General features: G+C 40.5%; 2 protein-coding genes across 3 annotated transcripts; both read right to left on the bottom strand.

Annotated features, from left to right (window-relative positions):
• Positions 1–213: 213 nt before the first annotated feature.
• Positions 214–5,154, bottom strand: plk2b (polo-like kinase 2b (Drosophila)). The gene is made up of 14 exons (XM_044111431.1): positions 4,918–5,154; positions 4,714–4,821; positions 4,496–4,612; positions 4,175–4,304; positions 3,786–3,969; positions 3,445–3,643; positions 3,168–3,315; positions 2,954–3,048; positions 2,515–2,647; positions 2,314–2,394; positions 2,024–2,183; positions 1,644–1,773; positions 1,388–1,498; positions 214–1,199 (listed from the first exon to the last, which is right to left on the bottom strand). Exons 1-14 carry the CDS (start codon positions 5,137–5,139, stop codon positions 1,008–1,010), a joined length of 2,010 nt encoding a protein of 669 aa, XP_043967366.1. The 5' UTR covers positions 5,140–5,154; the 3' UTR covers positions 214–1,007.
• A 245-nt stretch (positions 5,155–5,399) lies between these two features.
• si:dkey-190g11.3 (uncharacterized protein LOC567059 homolog) lies at positions 5,400–23,221 on the bottom strand. 2 transcript variants are annotated; one of them, XM_044111434.1, is made up of 6 exons: positions 23,165–23,221; positions 8,417–8,603; positions 7,070–7,174; positions 6,807–6,947; positions 6,379–6,429; positions 5,400–6,287 (listed from the first exon to the last, which is right to left on the bottom strand). In XM_044111434.1, exons 2-6 carry the CDS (start codon positions 8,582–8,584, stop codon positions 6,099–6,101), a joined length of 654 nt encoding a protein of 217 aa, XP_043967369.1. In that variant the 5' UTR covers positions 8,585–8,603; positions 23,165–23,221; the 3' UTR covers positions 5,400–6,098. The 2 variants fall into 2 exon arrangements, with proteins under 2 accessions (XP_043967369.1, XP_043967367.1); XM_044111432.1 differs by having other exon boundaries at positions 8,417–8,634; positions 23,165–23,215.
• Between the last annotated feature and the right edge of the window lie 75 nt (positions 23,222–23,296).

The following is a 23,296-nucleotide window of genomic DNA, read 5'->3' as shown; positions in this document are numbered from 1 at the left end:
CCTTAATTCTGATCTTGACTTATGCAAAACAGAGATTACTGTACTCTAGTAGAGTAATCTACTGGAGGTGAGATGTTAACTACCCACATAATAAGATCCTAACAGAACCCTGCTCCATACCTTGGAAGGTATTCAATAAACTTCAATGCCTTCCAAATGTTTTTGTTAATGAAAATTAGTACAGAAAAACTCAAATGAAAAGAGTAATCAACATTTTTTTTTTAGAAAACACTCTTATTTATTAAATAAATAAATACTGCACTTTATTACACAATAAGTTATTTAAGACATTGTTACCTAGGTGATAATGGCTCTTAAATGGTTCTAAAACGACCTGGTGTAATGTCATTCTACATAACCTCTCGCTCAGAATGCCGAGATCATCAGTCAAATAAAGAAAATAAGAAACAAATCACAGTTATTAAAAGTTAGCGTAATGTTACACCCCTCCCTGCTCAGACAAACATGTACTCATTTAAACCCTTTAACATCCACACCAGTCATTTCTTTCCACAGCTGAGATGGCTTGGACATACACTGTACATCATTTACAGTATCTCACAGTCGAGCTCTGTTAAAAGTTCAGAGCTTCGTTTTATGCTTCTGGAATAAAACCAACTGTTCTGTACACACCTAAGCTGGTGCCAGCCCAGCCTTAGTCTCATTACATGCCTGAAAGCCCAACATGTGGGGTTCACATTCGTACCAACATCCACGGTCCTCTCTCTCTTTCCCAACAGTACAAATCAGCCCTTTATTTCCCGTCAAGATTCATTGTGCTACATTTCGTTTTCCCAGGCTCTTTCAGTCTCTCTCTGCATTACACTTTCACCTGCACCAACGCTGAGTCATGACAGTGAAACGGTGCAGGAATGTTCATATATTTTGCTCGAGCCCAGCGCTAAAAATCCGCCCGTTCTCTCGCAGGTTTCCTGTTCCTCTGCAGCACTGCAGTAACACAGTGGGTGGAATTTTCGGTTTTTCAGTCCAAAGCAATTTTTGTGGGTTTAGCTGCATCTCTGAAGGAGCATATTGAGGGAGTACACCAAGCGCTGGCGCAGGTCGTTGGGGCAACCAGACGTCAGCAGGGAGCTGAGCTTAAATGTTTTAGAGACTCGTTCCTCGTTGATGTACGTCAGCATGTACTCATCCCTCTGGCAGCACAGGATGATCTTGGTGTGATCATGGTAAAAGTTAACCTTTGGAGGAAAAAATACACAGAAACACATTCAAATATTTTACCTTTAATCTATATTTGATGTGTAATTCAGAGCAGAAGAAATGTCATGGCTCAAACAGTTCCTCTCAACATGCCCAGCAATAACTGTGATTTCTGCAGCTGCAGCAAGTCTCAAGCATGAAAGTACGCATGCTTGGGTGTGTTTACCTGAAAGGTGCTGTCGTTAAAGAGCATCATGAGGGCGCGGTCTGACTTGAGCCACTGCAGCAGGTAGAGACGGGGCATGTGTGAATCTGTTGTAGTACCAAGGTCCCCACCCTGAGAAAGCAAAAAGTCAAATACCCCGGGATTAGACAGGCTGCAACTTGAGCATTTCTAATGTTGTAGGGTGTGGAGAATCGAGGGGAAAAAATAACAGCAAAATAGATACAGCTTAGCTTGAGAGACTGGTATTTTCACTTACATCCATGAGGTTTTCCTCCATGTAGTGGGAAAAGTACTTCAGCACAGTCACCTGGCCCACAAAGTGCTCAGGAACCTCGCAAGTGGGAAAGACAGAGCGCTGGCCTAACTCTGCATAGTAATGAATAGTCCTGAGAAGGAAGATAACACAGGGTGTTACACATCTAATTTGTAAAACCAACACTAGATAAAATAAACAAAAACATATAGCACATTTTGACTTTTGGAAACAATTTTTGTGAAAACACAAGCTGAATATGTCAAAAAATAACCCAATCTTAAAGGTAACTCCTTTTTCTATTTGTAAACTTGACTATACCGCTAAGCCAACAGTTTTAACAACAAAGTATAAGTGTTATGATAGCATAGACTACTGCTTACTTTCTATCAGGCAGGAGGCTCATGTGGGTGCCATTGTTGAAGAGAACGCCAACGGTGTGATCAGACAACTGGTAGCCGAAGCCGTACTTATTGGAGTAGTCCACCCATTTGGTGACCCACTGAAGACTGCAGCTGTTTAACGTCTGGGGAGTGTCATTTGCTGCAAGGTGAGAAGAAAAGTCAGGATCAGAATACAAGTACATGGAAGATCTTGGGCAAGTCTCAAGCATGAAAGTACACATGGGGAAAGCTACAGGACTAAGGTTTCAATTACTCAGTAGTTTACTCACCTTTAGGCATATTTTCTAGGCATCCTCTTAACACACTGGCAACAGTCTCAGCCACACTCCCTGTTGTGTTGTCTTCAAGACCTTTGGAAACAAAGACAGAGAACCATTTATATAAATCAGAGGTAAAAAAAAAAACAAAAAAAAAAACGCATATACTCAAGATTTATTACACATAATCTTTTCACTCATGATGTAACTCACATTCACTACTGCTGCTACAGCTGCCCAGACTCCCCCTGACGATCAGACGAATGGTGTCTTGCGTTGCTGGCGACTGACTCTCTGTTGCCAAGGCAACGGGGCTCCCGGCAGATGGCGGAAGTAGACTTCCATTCTGAGGTGAGAACGGGTGACGACAAGGCTTAGATTCTGCGAGTTTAGATCATCTCTTCCTACTATGACTCAGTGGTCACCCACAGATTTCAAAGTGCCTGGTTTAAAGGTTGAGATTATAGTGCTTTCAACTAGTTCAGAAACTGTGCTTGTTAGAAAGTTTTGCTGCAGCTACAAAGGGTGATTCATTGGATTCTCCACAGCGGGGTATCTCAAATCCCCACTAGTTTTAACTGCTGTGTGACTAATGCACCTGCAAAAGTAGCCTACCCACACCCTTGTAAATATTGGGCTGTGGCTTTCTTACCTCAGACATCTTTTTGCTCTGCTGTTGACTGATGACCGCCCTCTCCAAGTCGTACTGCAGTTTGTAGATCTCCTCCTCCTCCTTAGTTAACTTGTCTGCAAGGAAACAGCAAACATTAATCCTTGAAGCTGCACAAACTGACTCTGGTCAGGTTGCATGAAACCATCATCTGAGTAAACTAAGGAGCTTTCTTTTTTATTATTATTATACTTACTGAGTGTCTCGTAGTATTTGACCTTATCTCTCTTCCCACCAAACAGTGCAGCAGCAGCTTTCTTAAAGAAGCTCTTTGCAGGACTGGAGACGTGAAAGTCTGGTGGTGAATGGCAGCAGCTAGGCGACAGACGCTCTGGACTAAAGCCCTGGGGAGAAATGGGGAAAGTGGGTCAGAGTGCGGACAGATAATTACAGGGCCGGAAGGGTCATCTCCAAACTCCCACTAACTGACTTTTGCAGACTGAAAGCAAGAGTAAGCTAAATAGAGGTCTAACCTGGGTGAAGAAGTCGTGCCTCAGAATATGGTCTAGATTGGGTCTGTCTTCTGGAATCTTGGCCAGAAGATTGGCAATGAGCTGCTTCGCCTGCAGTGACAACGAGGAAGGGAGCGAGTACCGTGCTTCTCTTATACACCGGTAGGTCTCCTTCAGGTTGGTGGTTTCAAATGGAGGTCGGCCCAGCAGCATAGTGTACCTGAAACAGAATCCAAGAGTATACGGTTTAGAAAACATATCTTCTGTCTTCAAGCGGTATTCACTTGGAATTTATGATGATGACAAATTTTACTGAAGCTTTTTGCAGTCCCTAACAATGAAATAATAGGAACCCAACTCACATTACACAGCCCAGAGCCCAGATATCTGATTCACAGCCATGACCCTGCTTGTTGAGGACCTCAGGGGATAAGTAGTTTGGAGTCCCGCAGATCGTCTTCCTCCTGTTTCCCGCTGGCTCCAACTTGGCTGCGAGACCAAAGTCTCCGACCTTCAGTTCCATCGATTCACTAACAAAAAAGTTCCCTTTGGGGAAAGAAAGACAGTAACAATATGAACACTTGCTAAGCCAAGCAAAGATCAAAGGCATGGTACTACACAAGTACTATGGATTTAAAGAGAAAAGATGTTTGGTTACAGTAAATCACACATACATGTACAGATTTGCAAAATTTTGCAAAGAAGAATTTTTAAAAACTGTTGTGTAACTTTTGTGGATAAAATTTCTTACCCAATTTAAGATCCCTGTGAAGAATTTCTTGTTCATGCAGATACTTTAGTCCAGAAACAATCTGTCTCAGGTAATACCGCACTTCCGGCTCGGTAAGCACTTTGCGCGCCTTCAGAATGTGGGCCAGGGACTATGAAAAGACAGAATAGAAAATATTTAAATATGTACACCTACTTTAAGACCTGCTCCATCATAAATGCAACTCTGTGAGCTTCATTAACAACTTGGAGGTTATTATATCATGCAATAAAATACAAATAATTGGTAATATATTTACTTTCTATGGAATGTCTCCTTTATCTGTCTTATAATTGAACTCACTTTTCGACTGCAGTATTCTAGCAAGATGTAGATGTTCTCTTTGTCCTCAAAATGGTGATAAAAATGCACGATATTTTTGTGGTGCAGGACTCTGTGCAGCTCAATTTCTCGGTCAATCTGCACACAGAGAAAGGACAACACTGTCACGTCTGTAATCAAAGACATTTGAGTGACAACATGCCAATAGGTGCGCGCAGACACCGCAGCAGCCCGCTTACCTTCTCCCGCTGGTGAGGCTTGGAGACGCGTGCATGTGGGATAATCTTTGCTGCGTAAACTTTGCCGGTGGATAGGTCTGTCATCTCATAACATTTAGCAAATCCTCCCTGGATGAAAGAGGGGAAATAACATTGTTAAAACGCCGTGCCGTCGCGATAAGTAAAATCCAACGAGTCGAGAGCAGATGCCGAGCTGTGCGCCACCTTTCCCAAAACTTTCCCCCGGCAGTAGCACTTTCCCGTGGCCGGGTCGGTGATGATCCTAGCCATCTCTGACGGAGCGCTGCGCTCCTCAGTTCTCTTCCGCCGAGGCTCGCAGGACCTCTGCGTTGATTCGCACATGCTGCTGCTGTTAGTCTGTTGGAGGACGGTGCTTTTATGTACTTCCATTGGAGGACTGATTCTCTTCCCGCATACAGAATGCATACCAGAGAGGCGCTCTGTAAGCTTTTATACCCGCTTTCCCTCCCTCCTTGTGCTCTCCCAGTCTCCCTCCTCCTCCTCTCCTCTCTCTGTCTCTCTCTCTCTCTCTCTGTCTCACTCACGCACGCACACTCTCTCCCCATCTCTAACGTCATTGTAGGAAACGGGAGCAGGAGGTCTGACTTTTATCGATCACCTACCAGACAGAGAGACTGCCCGTTGATGGTGACACAGATGTAAAATAAGAATTTAATAAAACAGAGTGTTTTGATTGATTTATTTTAATTGCTACATTATGACGCTAATTATTTATTAGCAATGGAAAAATGGTAAATAGCATTTATTTACATTGCGATTTATCAAGTCCAGAGGACCCCAAAGCGCTTCTCACTACGTTCACGCATTCATTGCACACGCTTACACACTGATCAATGAAAAAAGATTTGGGGAAAAAAAAAAAAAAAAAAAAAAAGATTTGTTCACGGAAACAGTAAAGTAAATGTTAAGATAATTATGGTAAAATAAAAAGGACATTTAATCCAAAAGGTCTGATGGCACACTACAAAACCAATCTGCATTCCGTACAGCCTGGTTTTAGGCTGTGGAGTACCAAGGCCAGTTTAGAGCTATAGCGCCCTCAGGTGGATATTTTTGAGTCAGGTCGGAAAAATGTGTCAGCATAATACACAAATCAGATGTATGACCACAGACAGGTGAAGTACATGGCTCTCACTGTCTGGGTGGGATATATTAAGTAGCTAGAGAACCTATTGTCTTCAAAATGAATGTGTTAGAAGCAGGAAAAAGGCCCAAGAAAGAGTTTGAGCATATTTCACATGTACATATCCTAAACTGCAGATCTGAACAAGTGCTTACAGTGGTCTTCATCTATCAAAAGCAGTCTAAGGAAGAAACAATCTTAATCAAGATGATTTAGTGCAGTATCGCCCACAGCATCCGACTCATTTCATCTCTATCTTTGGTGGATTTCGCAAGTGTGAGCGCACAGAGCTGATCTCATAAGCAAACGTCTGGTCAAGTCCAGAGCCGACAGCTGATTTTTGGGGCCAGTTAGGGAAAGGAAAACGGCAAGAAATGACCAGCGCATCTTGAGGAAGTTCCTTCAGCAGCTTCTCTCCCAGCAGCTCCATCTGTTAACAGTCATAGAAATACAATAACAATACAATAATATAGCAGCAAAAATGAAGTAAAGAGAATATTTTCATTAGTGAAATGGCTTACCACTCCTGGAGCAAGGAAAGCGGTCACATTGTTGTATGAAGACAAATCAGTCTGAGACAAAAGATTAAGACATTTAGGACTTTGATCACATATTGTGACTTTCTGGATTCTTTTTTCACATTTAAGAATAAAAAATTAGAGTTAAAAAAAAAATTGGAGTTTGGTCTTATTTGACCAAAACACCTCCTTGCACATGTTTGTTGGGTCTTCTCCAGGACATGTGGACAGACTTCAAATATGACCTCTTGCTGCTGTCCATCACCAATGAGTTTTTTTTAGTAATCCTTCAGAGAGGCTAGATTTATGGAGGGCCTAACAGTTGTCCTGTCAACAGATACACTGTAGCTGTGGATCTCTGCAGCTCCTCCAGAGTTACCATTGACCTCTTAACTGTCTCAGGTATTTTGATGTTTTTGTCCAAGCCTTACCTTCCAGAAGTCCTTCTTAACAAAGGTTACTTGGCTGGAGGGGATTCTTCTCCAATAGGCTTTGCTCCTTGCATGAGCCACAAGAATTGAGTTGATCTCAAACCCTGTGCACTGAAAACCAGCAGAAGATGCTGCAAATACCTGGAAAAAGCACAGCATCATGCAAAAGTCAAATACAGCAAACAAGGCAACATGGAAAGTGCCTATTTTGTTGCCATTGCACATTTTGATAAACTTGTTTCAGAGAGCCTCTCTTCACTCACCAATTTTCCATCTCCAGCTCCAAGATCTGCTAAACGACCTCTTCTCCCCTGGAGCAGCTTCATAACGTTCTGTGCTTGGTCTTTACTGGAGGGCAAATATGGAACCTGAGCCATAGTGGACACAGCATGTGGTGAGTCAACATTGCCTGCCTGAGTTGTAATTACTGTAAATGCTACTTTGCTTTTCCAGTGGTGAGAACAAGTAAGAACATAAGATTCTGTTGTTACATTATGGTAAATAAACTCTACAGAGCTTAAGTGTAGCAATGCAGGTGTTCAAATCATCCCAGTGTGAAATACAAATTTCACCTTTTTTTTAAACTTACTGAAAATGCTTCATATTAAATAAATTTTTGCTTTCAGTACTGTAAGCTCTCTCTGTGTTGTTAACAACCTTGACTGACTTTCATTTGTCTGTAAGTTAACATAGCAAATCTTCAGATGAATTCTCTTCAGTTTTGACCTGGTAAACTCAGTTTAATCTGTCACTGGGAAAAAATCCACTTCTCTTTTTGTTTGTCTTGATTTTTTTAAATACACTTTCTTACTCTATATTTTCAAAAGAGGGGTGGCACCAGCTCATAGTGGTAGACCAAGTGGTCGCGGACCCATTGTTGCCCGGTTAGAATCTTGAAAAGCATGTGAACTTATGCAATTACAAAGATTTGTTAAAGAACGGGCGTTCAGTGAATTCCTCAGTACTAAATATTATGGTAATACAACAAAGTCGAAGTGATTGAAAACCCAAACGTAGTAAGAAGTAACAAGGTCACTTAAAGTCATAAAGCTCATCATCATGAGTGTCTGACCTCACATTTCTAAACCATGTGGAAAGACTTCCTAGAAGAACTGAAGCTGCAAAAGGGCGAATCTAAATCATATGAAGCCCTATTGTCTGAGAATATGATGTCCATCAAGGTCATCTGTGCATAAAGGTAGACGAGCAAATTCTTTAGGCAGGATAGCTGGTAACGTAAAAGTCAAGTGAGCGTTGCATAAGTAAAAAATATAAAAATAACAAAATATTATAACATTTAGCTTTGAAAACAGAAGCCATAAATGAATTGCAGATTAACCTTTTTGGTTGGTGGTGCAATTACCAATAACAAAAATTAATAATTACAGTTACAGACTTACCAGTTTTTTTCTTTTCCCACATTTGATGCTGGCATGGAGCACTATGCTCCAAAATAAGCAAATTATTGTTAATCAACAAGTCAAAAAGTGTGTGTCTGTTTAATTTTTTTATTTTTTATTAACATTTCAAGCATGCAATATTTAATAGATTTAAGGGGGGGAAAAACACACACAAGGCAAAGAAAAAATAAAAGAAACAATATTTTGTACCTTAAGATGCCATGGGATTTTGCGGAAGCCAGGCATAGTGAAAACACTCCATAATCCATAAAGACTTGCGAGGACAGCGCCTGTGCAGGTCGACACGATGGGATGGGGTCTGCTGGTGGGAAAGACCCCACAGTAATCCTGAATGATCAGCTCGATTGAGTCCTCCATTGCAAAACAGTGTGAACACCTGTACAGAAAATAAAGACTGAAAATGGCCACTGTCATAAGAATAACAGTAGCCAAAAAGGCTTTTACTTCTTTGTTTTGATGAAATTAGTGAAATAAATAATATTTTCAAAGATGATGATCTTCTCCACTTTCTTTTTTTTCTCGATTCAGGGACTTAAAAACAAACAGTAACACAAAGGATTTTCAGCAACTTAATACAATCTTAGAGCTTATTGATGTGATTAGCAAATGTTTTGGTTAAACAGAAATATAGGAAGATGAAATTAAAAACATAACATCACCACCCTTACATCGCAGCAAGTGATTTCAACAGAGCTCACAAAATGGCAAATATATTTTCTTATTACTTAAAGTTGTCCAAACTCATCCAAATTTTATATACAGCACAGACCAAAACTTTGGACACACTTTCTAATTTAATTCAATGAGAAGATGTGTCCAAACATTTGGTCTGTACTGTATATGATTAAATCATACATTTATTTGTATTTTTTTAGCTGAAAAAGGTGTGACCAGGCTTTATATAGAAAACATAAACCTACTGTGTAAGCCTGTCTTACTGGCTCTGGGAGTGAAGCCATTGAATTTCAAAGAAAATTTGAGATTTCAAAATAACTGGGATAACATTGAATAAAAGGTGTTACCTTGTTTTTTTCCCCCAGTGTGAGGTAACAGACTTAGTTTTCTTAAGGACAATAAGCTGCAACAAACACCCAGGGCAGAATGAGTGGGAAAAAGGGAAGAGTGTTATCTCAAATTGGCTGCAATTGAGGGTTGACCCAGATCCTACTGAACATTTCTAAAGAGAGGAAATTTCATTGAAAAGATTACTCCTGCTGGCCCAAAAGAGTTTTGTAACTAGAAGGGAAGTGCTGAATAACATACAAAAAAAGCTCTCAACAGTAGATGATAAGCAGATGCTGCCATTGCTGCCTAAGGTTCTGCAAGCATTAGAGAAAAGCAACGATAAGATGAACCCAACATTGATGCTGTCAAATAATGTGGATGTTTTATTTTTTGTAATCTTGTCTTGCTTTAAACATTTTCCACAACACATGCGTTGGTCTTCTTGATACTTTCAGTTCTGTAATCTTCTCTAACAAACCTTTGTATTTACACTGTGGATAAATTACGCATCCCGAAACTCTATTTACTCCAAAAATGGCCTCTTTAGTTGGTTGAATAGCATTTTACTGTGTTAGTACACTGTTAGACTTTTTATTGTAATTTTACAGTACCTTACTGGCAACACTGTTGCCAGTAAGGTACTGTAGAATGGTAATTACAGTAACTTACTGGCAACAGTGTTGCCAGTAAGTTGCCAGCAAGGTACTGTAATTACCATTCTACAGTACCTTACTGGCAACAGTGTTGCCAGTAAGGTACTGTAATCACCATTCTACAGTAACTTACTGGCAACTTACTGGCAACAGTGTTGCCAGTAAGGTACTGTAATCACCATTCTACAGTAACTTACTGGCAACTTACTGGCAACAGTGTTGCCAGTAAGTTACTGTAATTACCATTCTACAGTAACTTACTGGCAACTTACTGGCAACAGTGTTGCCAGTAGGTTACTGTAATTACCATTCCACAGTACCTTTACTGTTATGATATTTCACAGTTAATTTTTACTGTGAGTGTGATTTACAGTTATAACTGCTTTACTGTAAATGTAGCTTATAGCATAAAACTGTAAATGTATTTTATAGTAAAGCTGGTCTACTGTAAACTTGTTTCACAACATAATGTCAGTTTTACTGTAAATTAAAGTTTACATTTTTTAATACAAGAATATTTTACCATAAACCGAAAAGTTTCACAAAAGAAATTTTAGTCCAAGTACTGTGAATAAAAACAGGTATTTATTTTCAGCAGATTTGTTGAAATAAAATCCATTTATATATTCGCAATGTCATAAAGAACAATGTCACAATATAATAGAATGTGCTATAAAACAACAAAACCATAGAACACACTACAGGTCATGTCAATATTTTTTATGGCACATGTATAGCAACATGAACATGTGTGCATCAAGTACCAGCCATAAACTATTAAAGACTGACTTTTAAAAATATATAGAATATACTTCATTTAAAAAAAAGAGGCTGCATTGTCAGAAAGCAGTTAACAGTAGCTTAAATGTGCACTGTTACACAATACATCACAATAACAGTGCAAGTGCGATAATGTACTATATGGTAGGCATTCATATCAATAAATATTGTTATATCAGATGCATTTCCTACATTAGAAGAACTTTTATTCCATTTGTCAAACAAAATCAGTGGGATCCATCTTGTGGAAGCTGAACTGTAAAGAATAAGACGATGTGGGAGGTCATGAGATGGTCAGGAAGTTATCTACATTTTCAAATCAACAGGAAGGCTGACAAATTAAACTGAAGTGACAATGTCCAAATGCATAAAATCATTGGCATAAAGCAGCATTAAGTTGATAATTTCTTTAAAAAAAAAAAATCAATTACACTGAAGTGATAATAGAAGCTGCATAAAGAATGAGCAGGACTGGCTTCACTTCAGGTTTTTGGATTGTTTATGGCAAAAGCAGTCAGTCAGTCTTCACTAATTCAAACGATTGCGTACTGTATTGAGACCCTGCAAATGTGCCCAAGGAGACGATGAAATACAACATGTCATAACAATCTTTTTAGTCATTTTGTTGGTGCTGATGGATTACTGCAAAGGTGTGCCTAATAAACTGAAAACTGCATAGTATAAAAAAAACACCTCAATTAAACGACTACACACTTAAACATTTCTGTGATTTAGTAAGAGATGCAGCGACATCCACTTTTTACCACGGACACAGAAAAGATGCAGGCTACTCTAAAGGGCTATTGTGTAGGAATCACATGCCATTTATAAATAATCATTAAAATCATATTAAAAAGCCTAAAGTAAAGTCAGAACATGCAAGATAGGAGGAAAAGACAATAAAATAATAAACATTTGGTAAAATGCTTACCTAGTTGGAAGTCCTCCATTCAAATTCAGCGAGTCATTTGAGGAAGGTGTTGATCCAGGAGTTGACACTGACTACTTTCCTCTTGACAAGACTTCCCGTCTTGCAGCTTGTACTGACTTTGGCTGTGCATTTGGTATCAACATCTGGATTGATCCTCACAAAGAATCTTTTAACAGAAATAAAATATATTAATTGTATTTTTTAAAATGAAGACATACAATACAGCAATCAGCTATGGTTCTTCATCATCAGTCAAACTGTCATTAAATTTTATTCATAAATGGCTTGGTGTAGAGTACTTACAGTTGTATTATCTCCAGTGTGGTGGATGCTGACTCCTGATACTCCAGATTGAAGTCATAATATGACCCAAAAAAGACAGCAAGGACACTGGCAAAGTCATGTAGTTGCTCAGGTTCGAAAAATACCTTCTTCTCCATACTGACCATCCACCAGGTTGCAGACATCAAGCTATTTCCTAAAATAGACAAACCCTTGTCAAGCTAATGCTGGTGAGTAAAAGTACAGACTACCATGACTATTACATACATTGCTACAAAAAAATTATAGTGATAGAAAATATTCCTCTTACCAAGCATGATTACCCTTGGTGTTGTAGGTAAGGTCATTTCCATCTCAACAGACATCTTGGTGGAAGATACCTTTGAAACATAAAAGGAAAACTCTTAAATATGAATTACTGGTAGTAATTTATATTTAAAGGGCCAGTTCACCCAGATTATAACAGGTTTTTGAGAACCTCACCCCGGAGACTAGACTAGACTTTACCCCTACATCCTGCTACCACTCTGAAACAGCAGATGTGAATGACAGTTTGTGAGGCTAAATGAATTTTTTAAAGCATTACATTCCACAAATACAGTATCTGAATGGCTAAGTACAATATGGGTTAACAAAATGTTTGTAATTTGGGTGAATTGATCCCTTTAACAAATTAATTGAACAATTCTGATTTAAGATGTGTGTTTTAAGTTAAGAGTCGATATAAAATTACATCAACCAAGATGAAGATTGAGTCTTTTTCTTCTAAATGTTTTATTTTTCTCTGACGGAAGTAGGACATTGCTCTATTCCACAACAAAACTGATAATTAGCTGTGTGTTGATGTTTCTTCACATGAGTACAAAATTCTCTAAATTCTGAAGTACAAATGCTGCAGAATTTACACCTGTACATAGTTGCACCTGTTAGTACTGACTTAACTTTAAATTTGCAAGAGCATGGTTTAAACAGGTGAACAGTCCTTATATGGAACCAGGGTTGGAAATTAACTTTTTTGTCCACCTGCCACTGTGGCTGAACCAACTCAAAAAATAACAGAAACCACTTGAATGTTTTCCACCTTTGTCCTCATTTACAGACTCTTATACACTATGTTGGAGATGTAATGGTACTTTAGCAGGCTAACTAGCTGTAGCAAGCTCAAAGTTATAGATTAGGTTAGCTGCTCCTCTACATTTCCAGATTATTTTGTGGCTTCAAATATGTTTGAAGAGCTGTCTTTTTACCTGTTGTCTTGTCTTTTCAAGAGTTGAAACTATGTTAGCACTCAGCAGGACAAAACTGCACAGCCACTTGGAGGAAAAAGCTTGGGAGTTAAAAAAGTCATCTGACAAAAAGAAAAAAAAAAGAACAACGTTAGAATTCATCCTTGTTGACCTAGCTAATCTGCACTCTTAACATTTGCAAGGTCATGGTTTAAACAAATGAACAGTTAGATGTATTTTTAAAAAAAGGGGGGGGGGGATCAATTATCAGTTAACGTTATATTGTTCGACAAAGGATGTAACAACAATGCTAACAGACACTCATCACTGAGCTTATCTCAACCCAAAGCTAGTCGCTCGAGGAAGATTTAGCGGCAAAAGCCAAGCTAAAACCTTCGGTAAAATTAGCACCTTAGCTAACGTTAATTCCGAACCAGCTCAAAAAATAACACCATCATATTTTTCTATCTTTCACCTCATGCTAAGTTATAGCATTATAGCATGATGCTATAAGTTACGTTAGCTCCATCTAAAATATACATTGGCTTCAAACAGTTTTCTAAGTGTTTTTTTTACCTGTCTTGCGAAGAGCTGAAGCAGTGTGAGCCCACAGCACAGCGACAGAGCTGCACTTGCACTTGGACGGAAAAAGCTTCGGAGTTTAAAACAAACGTCATCAGAAAAACGTTGGAAGCGAAGCCACCCTTGATGACGTAGCTAGATAAACTGCATATTAATGTTAGCTAGGATGTGAAAAAAACAAAAATACATGCTCTCTTTCTGCCTTAAAATATGTTAACCACTAAAGGAGTAAAAATACAGAAACAGAGAACCACGATGAAACATCTATGATGACCGTTGGAAATCAAATAGAATTCTTACATGGCCAGCGCAAAGACATTATTAGTACAGTACCACTACTGTACTGTACTTACACAGTTGTAATTTACTGTGTAAACAGTAAATTACAACTTCAAAACATACAGTAAGTTACTGTAATGCTATGTACTATACCCATAATGCAATGCAAATTACAGTAACTAATTGTAAAGATGTTTTATGTTAGTTTACTGGGCATTTTGCGGTATTTAGCTGTAAAAAATACAGTAAAGGTGTAGCTGAGTTAATTTTATTTATTTATAATTTATTTTATTTTATGAACCTTCTCAAAACATTTTTATTTGCTTTTCTTAGTTCTGGAATTGTATTTTATTTTGGCGGAGAAGCTTTTATTTTTTTGTTTCCTGTTTCTGCGCTATATCCTGTGTGTTCCCGCTGCCCTCCTCAGTTCGCGCCAAGCTGCGCTGAGGAGAGGTAGGTGTACAAAGTTGTCTTTCATTTGTGTATTAAAATATTGAAAACGTTCTAAAAATATGTTGTAAACTCATATATATATATATTTACGTTTAGCGCAGCATTATACTGGGCATTTGTCTCCCACATTGGTGACACCCTTCAAGTTTTCTTTGTCAATTTTTTTATTTATTTATTGTTTTTCTTTCGGTTGGTTAGGGTGTTTGGGGGAAATCCGGAGCCCAGGAGCCTCAGTATTTAAACTGTTCTTGTTTTGAACAGGTATGTGTGTCGTTTCTTAAATTAATTTATTTAGTATATTTCTATGTTATGGTGGAAAATTGTAATTATTTCTTTATTATTATTTCTGTTTAGGTTTTATTTTAATTGTTTTGTATGACTGTAGATTTATTTTATTATTGAATCAGAGAATTTTAGTTTTGTTTAATGCATTTCTGTGTGAGTTCGCGCTAAGCTGCGCTGAGGAGAGGTGTTTGGGGAAATCCGGAGTCAGTATTTAAAATGTTCTTGTTTTGAACAGGAATAAAACAACGCAGAGTTGATTCCAGAGTGATTCCGGTGTGATTCTTTGTACAACCGCTACATTTGGTGCCGTGACCCGGATCCATTGGTTAGCCACTGCCGACCGCCGAGGGTTCAGCTGTGTGCTAGTGACGCTGATGTCATCCAGTTGGTCGACCTGTGGATCTTGTTCATTACTGTCGAGGTTACGATCGCTTTTATGAACACAGAGACTTTAAACAATCAGTCAAATCACTATATTAGTTTGTCAAAGCCATTTTTTTGTGAACTGTGAAACCCTTTTGGTTCATTTTTTTTTACATTACTGCTTTTGTACTGTGTGCAACATGGCAGGCAGAGGTCATAGTACCTTTAATGTTTTCACACCAGTAGTTGGGCGTGGCAGAGGGCTGTTAGTCCAGAGTAGTACTCAAATGATTGATGAGGGTTCATCAGAAACAGAAGAGATTATTGAGATACCTCAGCTGGAGCCCCAGTTTTCCACCCCTGTAACTAATAATGAAAACACCATGCAACAGTTACGTGACCTCATTGGTGAAATAGGGAGCCAAATTGGTGAGGCCATTACCAGCCGTTTGTTACACAGTGGATCTCACCCCACTCCAGAGAAGTCTCCACCATCACAGTGTGTGCAAAATGAGACATCTAACACAGTTATTGATCTGTCAAAAATGAGCCTGGTGGTGAAACCAGATATTAGGGAACCTCCTATTTATCGTGGTGATGGTGATGATAAGATCTCTGTTCATGAGTGGATAGAAATGATGGAGGTCTACTTGCGTAAGAAGGATTTTCAGCTGAGGAAAAACTGAAATCCTGAACCACCTGCTTGGCAAAGCAAAGAGCATTGTAAAGATCGGATTAAAGAGTAGTCTTTCTACCACACCTTTAAACCCTGAGGCAGTTTATAACATTCTGAGGCGCTATTTTAGCGACATTCCTGGTCTTGCTTACCACTGGCTGATTTCTATGCCACTCAGCCGATGGCAAATGAGACACCAGTGGACTACTGGGTTAGACTTAACACAGCTGCTGAAAATGTTGACAGACACTTGAAAGATCAAGGGAGCAGCCTGAATAAAATGGATGCAGAAATAGCCATGATGTTCATCAGAAATTGTCCTGATCCTAGTCTTGCCTGTGTTTTCAAGTGTAAGCCCACCACTAAGTGGACACTCACTGAGGTGCAGGAGGCTATCGATGAGCATCAAAGAGAGCAGCAAGTGAAGAGACCACAGGCAACTGCAGCAAAAGCTCTCCAGATTGCTACTGCAACAGCAGCACTTGACCATTCAGAGCCTGAAGTAGAACGTGCAAGTGAACACTGTCAAAATTACTCCTGTCAGTTTTCCCAGCTCGAATGATCGTACTGCAGAGTCAGGTGCTCTGGAACAGGTGTTAACTATGCTTGAGAGAGTATTAGACACTGCCCAACCCGTTGGTGATACTCAGCCTCAGTTTTTCCCTACCACTCGGCCTTCTCCATGTCAAGTATGTGGCAACAGTAACCACTCTACAAGAACACACTGCATGAGAGAGAGGAGATGCCTGGCCTGTCTTGAGATTGGACACCAGCGAAGAAACTGTCAAAAAATCACAGACTCTCAGCGAGTTGGAGGCTCAGCTGACCAGGGAAACTAGGCCACTCACATTCGGGAGGGCACTGTGTGAGTGAGTATGATGGGTCCCTCGCCTCAAAAGAAGATATACAATCTGTGTATGCAGAAAGTTTGAAATCTGCTCCATCTAATACTTTTGTGTTGTTTCAAAACATAGCCAGACTAGACAAGGCTGACAGCCTCTTTTACACTGATGCACAGGTTGGGGATAAAGTGTCATTGCAAGCCCTTTTAGACACTGGCTCCATGGCCTGCACTATCAGTGCAGAAGCTGAACAACTTCTTAAGAATGCAGGGCTTGCATCCCAACCTGACTCCAGCCATAATGATATTGTTCTTGTAGGGTGTGGAGGAGTTCAAGTAAAACCCAAATGCATCCATGAATTGAAAATGGAAGTGTATGGCTGTATATTTAGTGTTCCAGCTCTAGTGGTCCCTGGACAGAAAGATCAGCTAATTCTGGGCACAAATGTCATCAAACACCTTTTAAACCAGTTCAAACAGTCTCCTCACTTTTGGCAAGTCATGTGTAAACCAGAATCTGCCCAAACACCAGAAGTAATACAGTTTCTTAGTATGCTGTCTGGTATTGAGAGATGGAGAGGAGGTGTAATCCCAGATTTTATTGGAACAGCTGAACTGGTGCAGGCAGTCACTCTTCTCCCAAAGCAAGAACATTTGATTTGGGGTAGACTCCCAAAATTCGCCTCTCTGAGGGCAGTGCCATTCTAGTTGAGCCATCAGCCAAAACACAGATCCATAAGAAAGACATTATTGTCTGTAGATCGGTGGCTTCCATGAATGGTGACAGGTGGGTCCCAGTGCGTGTCCTTAACACCTCTGATAAGGCCATCACATTAAAACGTCGCACCAAAGTAGCAGAGGTGTCCACCTGTATAGCCCTTGAAGACCTGGATGTGACCCCTGACCAGGTGCTAGACGCTAAAGTCAGTACCAATAGTCAGACATTGAAAAATGACAATACAATCAGCTCTGACTCTCCCTGTACCAGCTTCCGCAACACCCTGAGTGACTTGGGGCTGGAAGACCTGGACATTGACTCTTGTGAGGTGTCTGATTATTGGAAGTCAAAACTGTTGCAGCTGATTCAGGAATATGAAGGCATTTTTTCAAGAAGCAAACTTGATTGTGGGCTGGCCAAAGATTTTGTCCATCGTATCCGCCTTTCAGATGATCGACCATTCAGGCTTCCATATCGACGTGTTCCACCAGGGCAGTATCACAAGCTGCGACAAGTTCTCACAGACATGGAAGAACGGGAAATCATTCGCAAATCCAACAGTGAGTGGGCGTCTCCTGTAGTGCTGGTGTGGAAGAGGAATGGAGATCTAAGGGTCTGTGTGGACTATCGCTGGCTAAACGCTCGTACAGTTAAGGATGCTCACCCGTTGCCGCATCAATCAGACTGCTTGACAGCTTTGGGTGGCAGTGCCATATTTTGTGCCATGGATCTCACCTCTGGTTTTTATAACATTGCCATGGCAGAGGATGATAAAAAACTAACAGCCTTCACCACACCCATGGGGCTGTATGAGTTTAACAGGCTACCTCAGGGCCTCTGTAACAGTCCTGCCAACTTCATGCGCCTCATGATGAACATCTTTGGTGATCAGAACTTCTTGGCTGCTTTGTTATTTGGACGATTTGCTTGTATATGCTCCTGATGAGGCAGAAGCTCTGAGGAGGCTCGAGGTTGTCTTCAGCAGGCTGCATGTCCATGGCTTAAAACTGGCTCCCAAGAAATGCCAACTATTCAGGAGGAGTGTGAAGTTTTTGGGGCATGTTGTGGGTGAAAATGGTGTGTCAACCGATCCCGATAAAGTTCAAGCAGTTGTTGCTATGACAGAGTCTGATCTGATGATGGAGGATGGTGTTACACCCTCACAAAAAAAGATCAAGTCATTTTTGGGGATGGTGATGTATTACCAGCAGTTTATACCAGACTGTTCACGCATTGCCAAACCATTGTTCACTTTGACTGCCGCACCCAAAGGAAGAAAACTGAATGGACGGGGTCCAGCAGCTTTTAAGAAGTTACATCCACATGACTGGAAAGAGGAACATCACTGTGCATTTGAAGACCTAAAAAATGCACTGTTGGAGACTGTGGTGCTCGCACACCCTGATTTCAGTCGCCCTTTCATTCTGTCTACAGATGCCTCACAGGATGGGTTGGGGGCTGTTTTGTCTCAGATTCAGGAGGGTGAAAGTAGAGCACGACCCATTGCCTTCGCCAGTAAAGCTCTAACGCGTGCCCAGAGTAACTACCCAGCTCATCGCCTTGAGTTTCTGGCGTTGAAGTGGGCTGTTTGCGATAAATTCAGTCACTGGCTTAAAGGGCATACTTTCACTGTCTGGACTGACAATAATCCCCTGACATACATCCTCACAAAACCCAAACTTGATGCATGTGAGCAACGGTGGGTTGCTAAGTTAGCACCATACAACTTCAGCATCAAGTATATACCTGGCAGTAAAAACATCGTTGCTGATGCTCTCAGCAGAAAGCCCTTTGCCCAGGATCGTGTCTGTCAGCGGATTTTGAATGAACCATATGATGACCTTGTGCGGGAGACGCAACAAGTGCAAGAAGCTTTAATTCAGGAAACATTCAGGATTGGTGTCAACCACCAAAACATGCATCATACAGGCCCATTGGGTGAGCTGGAAAGTCAGTCCCTATCTGACTGTGAAGTGTCTGCAGTATTAGCCGGTCATCTGGAGTGGGATGAAGGTTTTAGGCAGAGAGTGGTTTCATGGCTGGCCCAGGATCTGGAGACATTGGCTCTGCCAGGTGAAGACCCTCTGCCTGTTTTTTCACTTCAAGAGCTTCATGATAGCCAGAGGAATGATCCTGTCCTGTCCCATGTCATCCCATTTGTCAGCGAGGAGACGACCATCAAGGACGAGAGAGAGCTGGGTTGCCTTTGAAGGTGCTCAAAATCCTAAAACAGTGGGAAAAACTGAAGATGCAGGATGACATCCTGTACAGAGTTTGCAAAGACCCATTGACAGGGAAAAGCGACATCAGTACATGACGCCTTCCTCTTTGATAAGCCAAGTTCTCACTGGTGTGCATGATAATGCTGGCCACCAGGGTCAGAGTAGAACTTTATACCTTTCAAGACAAAGGTTCTTTTGGATTGAAATGGAAAGAGATGTCAGAGACTATGTAAAATGTTGTAAGCGTTGTGTTGTTAGTAAGACATTGGAGCCTGAGGGAAGAGCACAGCTCGAAAGCATCAAAACCACAAGCCCCTTGGAGTTAGTTTGTCTGGACTTCTGGTCTGCAGAAGACTCTAATGGAAAAGTGTGGGCGTGTTAGTGGTGACAGACCACTTCACTAAGATGGCTCATGCCTTCAAGTGTTCAGACCAGTCCATAAAACAGGTTGCACGTCAGCTGTGGGATAAGTACTTTTGTGTATATGGTTTCCCAGAGAATACATTCAGACCAGGGTGCGAATTTTGAGAGCCAGCTTATCCAAGAGCTACTTCAGATAGCAGGTGTGAAGAAGTCCAGAACAACACCCTACCATCCTATGGGGAATGGTCACACTGAGAGGTTCAACAGGACTTTAGGAAATATGATTAGAGCACTACCTCCCAGAGAAAAGCAAAGGTGGCCTCAGATGCTGCAAACGCTGACCTTCACAACTGTACTGCTCATGAGTCGACCGGCTATGCCCCATTCTTCCTTATGTATGGTCGGGTTCCTAGATTACCAGTAGATGTTATGTTCCACAGTGTGGAAAGAGACAATGACATCACAGATTATGACAGTTATGTTAAAAGGATGAGAGATGACCTCAAGGAGGCTCTTTGTGTTGCTCAAGTTCATGCCAGTGCAAAACAACAGCGGCAGGCTGAGCTCTACAATAAGGGTGTGAAAGGTGCTGACATTGAAGAGGGTGATCAAGTCCTCTTAGCCAACAGAGGTGAACGTGGGCGCAGAAAACTTGCTGATAGGTGGGAGTCGACCCTGTACACAGTGATCTCAAAGGATTCAAGATGTCACACCTACCGCATTAGAAACCCTAACAACGGACATGAAAAAGTGGTTCACAGAAATTTGCTCTTATGCAAGTTTCCTGCCAATACATGTGGATCATGACGAGCCTTCATTTTCCAGTGTTGGTCAGAGTCGCAAGAGGAAGAAGAAGGCGATAGAAGTCTGTTTTGGAGGAACTTGAACTTCACAAATCCGCGCACTGCTAGCTGGGTTGCAGAGGTCACTCCATTGGAGAACTCCTCAGAAGTAGGGGACACCGCCCTCAATTCCCCTTCAGTTCCTGTTGCTGAGCCTGAGCCTCCGATTGCTGAGCCGCAGAGGAGCGACTACAATGGAGTAACTGTTGGAACTGGATCAGATGGTTGTCTTGGAGGAGCACCAGAGGGTTCATTCAATGTTCCTCCGGCAGATAAGGACAATGGACAGAATGACATTACTGGAGGACAACTGGAGATAAGCAGCAGTCAGTCTCAGGATCCAGTCTCTGCAAGGGAAACTACTGTGAAAGTTGTAGACACTGATGCACTGACAGTAACTGCACCCATTGACCAAATTAGGACCAGAGTGGGCAGGGTAGTGAAACCAGTGAATAGGTTGATTCAGACTATGACACAGAAAACCAAACAAGGAGGTTTTATGGTTGGTGGGTTAGCTAAAACCCTGTTCCAGTAACAAATTTTTGTTCATTTTGGGATATTCCTGTTCATTATGAACATGAAAGTTTCTTTTATTACTGTCATTCTGTGTATCAAGGTACCTGTTATTTGGTAATCAAGTTGGGAATGTGTAGTCGGCACATTTTTATGCAAAGTGGACATTAAAAGTCCGGCCAACTACTTAATGCCACTTTTCTATCGACATGTAGAAACCCTTGGGTGCATGGTGATTATCAAAGAAGTATAGCTAAGTTTAGCTGATGTTATCTTGTATGCTGCTTCCAATCTGACCTGTGACTGTTTTGAGAAGTTCAGGGGGGAGTATGTAGCTGAGTTAATTTTATTTATTTATAATCTATTTTATTTTATGAACCTTCTCAAAACATTTTTATTTGCTTTTCTTAGTTCTGGAATTGTATTTTATTTTGGCGGAGAAGCTTTTATTTTTTTGTTTCCTGTTTCTGCGCTATATCCTGTGTGTTCCCGCTGCCCTCCTCAGTTCGCGCCAAGCTGCGCTGAGGAGAGGTAGGTGTACAAAGTTGTCTTTCATTTGTGTATTAAAATATTGAAAACGTTCTAAAAATATGTTGTAAACTCATATATATATATATTTACGTTTAGCGCAGCATTATACTGGGCATTTGTCTCCCACATTGGTGACACCCTTCAAGTTTTCTTTGTCAATTTTTTTATTTATTTATTGTTTTTCTTTCGGTTGGTTAGGGTGTTTGGGAGAAAACCGAGCCCAGGATCATCAGTAATTAAACTGTTCTTGTTTTGAACAGGTATGTGTGTCGTTTCTTAAATTAATTTATTTAGTATATTTCTATGTTATGGTGGAAAATTGTAATTATTTCTTTATTATTATTTCTGTTTAGGTTTTATTTTAATTGTTTTGTATGACTGTAGATTTATTTTATTATTGAATCAGAGAATTTTAGTTTTGTTTAATGCATTTCTGTGTGAGTTCGCGCCAAGCTGCGCTGAGGAGAGGGTGTTTGGGGAAATCCGGAGCCCAGGAGCCTCAGTATTTAAAATGTTCTTGTTTTGAACAGGAATAAAACAACGCAGAGTTGATTCCAGAGTGATTCCGGTGTGATTCTTTGTACAACCGCTACAAAGGCTAACAGTGCAAGATATTATAAATACAGTACCACTACTGCAATGTGTAAACAGTAAATTACTGCAACTTCAAAACATACAGTAAGTTACTGTAATACTATGTCCTTTACCCATAATGCAATGCAAATTACAGTAACTAATTGTAAAGATGTTTTATGTTAGTTTTACTGGGCATTTTGCGGTATTTAGCTGTAGAAAATACAGCAAAGGCTAACAGTGTAGAAAAGGGGTACGAATGCACACCATAGTTTTAAGATACATATCTACCGTTTCAACTCCTGTCACAAAAAAAATACACTTTGAATGTTTTGATTTGAATGTGAGAAAAAATAAATAAATAAAATCAATTCCTAAGAAAAGAATAATAATGAACTGTACTGTTTATTTTTGTTTCAATGGCGTGTCCACAGAAAACAACGTACAGAGCAGTCGCTAACAGCAGATGGAGCTACAGTGACCTTTGATTCCCCTAGAAACCTTCTAGAAAAGTTTGGCTGAAATGCTTTGGATTAAAACTAATATAAAATACCGATCATTATCCTCGCATATATGTTACCGCTTAGCTAAAAATAGAGCTACATTGATAGATTTTCGCAGAAGTAATTTGTAAACAAAGTGAAACGTTTAGGATCAAGACTCGATCAGGTAGCCGATCGATGCGGAATAAGCTAAAGAAGTTCTACATGCAACAGCAGTGCAGAATGCACACAGAAGCACTCTTCTAAGTAAGGCGATTTTTGTAAAACACCGCGTAAATTGCATGAAATTGTGAACACACATGTCTGAGCTGCCTACCTGCCCAGCCCCTCTTTCTGCTGCTTCACAGTCAACAGCAGGGGGCCCCAAAGTCGGTCCTCGAGGGACGGTATCATTCATGTTTTAGTTCTCTCCCTGGTTTAACGCACCTGGATCAAATGATGGCTCCTT

The sequence above is a fragment of the Gambusia affinis genome, linkage group LG03, assembly GCF_019740435.1.
Source record: "Gambusia affinis linkage group LG03, SWU_Gaff_1.0, whole genome shotgun sequence".
NCBI classification, from domain to species: Eukaryota; Metazoa; Chordata; class Actinopteri; order Cyprinodontiformes; family Poeciliidae; genus Gambusia; species Gambusia affinis.
The sequence above is the reverse complement of the archived record's forward strand: the minus strand, read 5'-3'. Positions and strand labels throughout refer to the sequence as shown.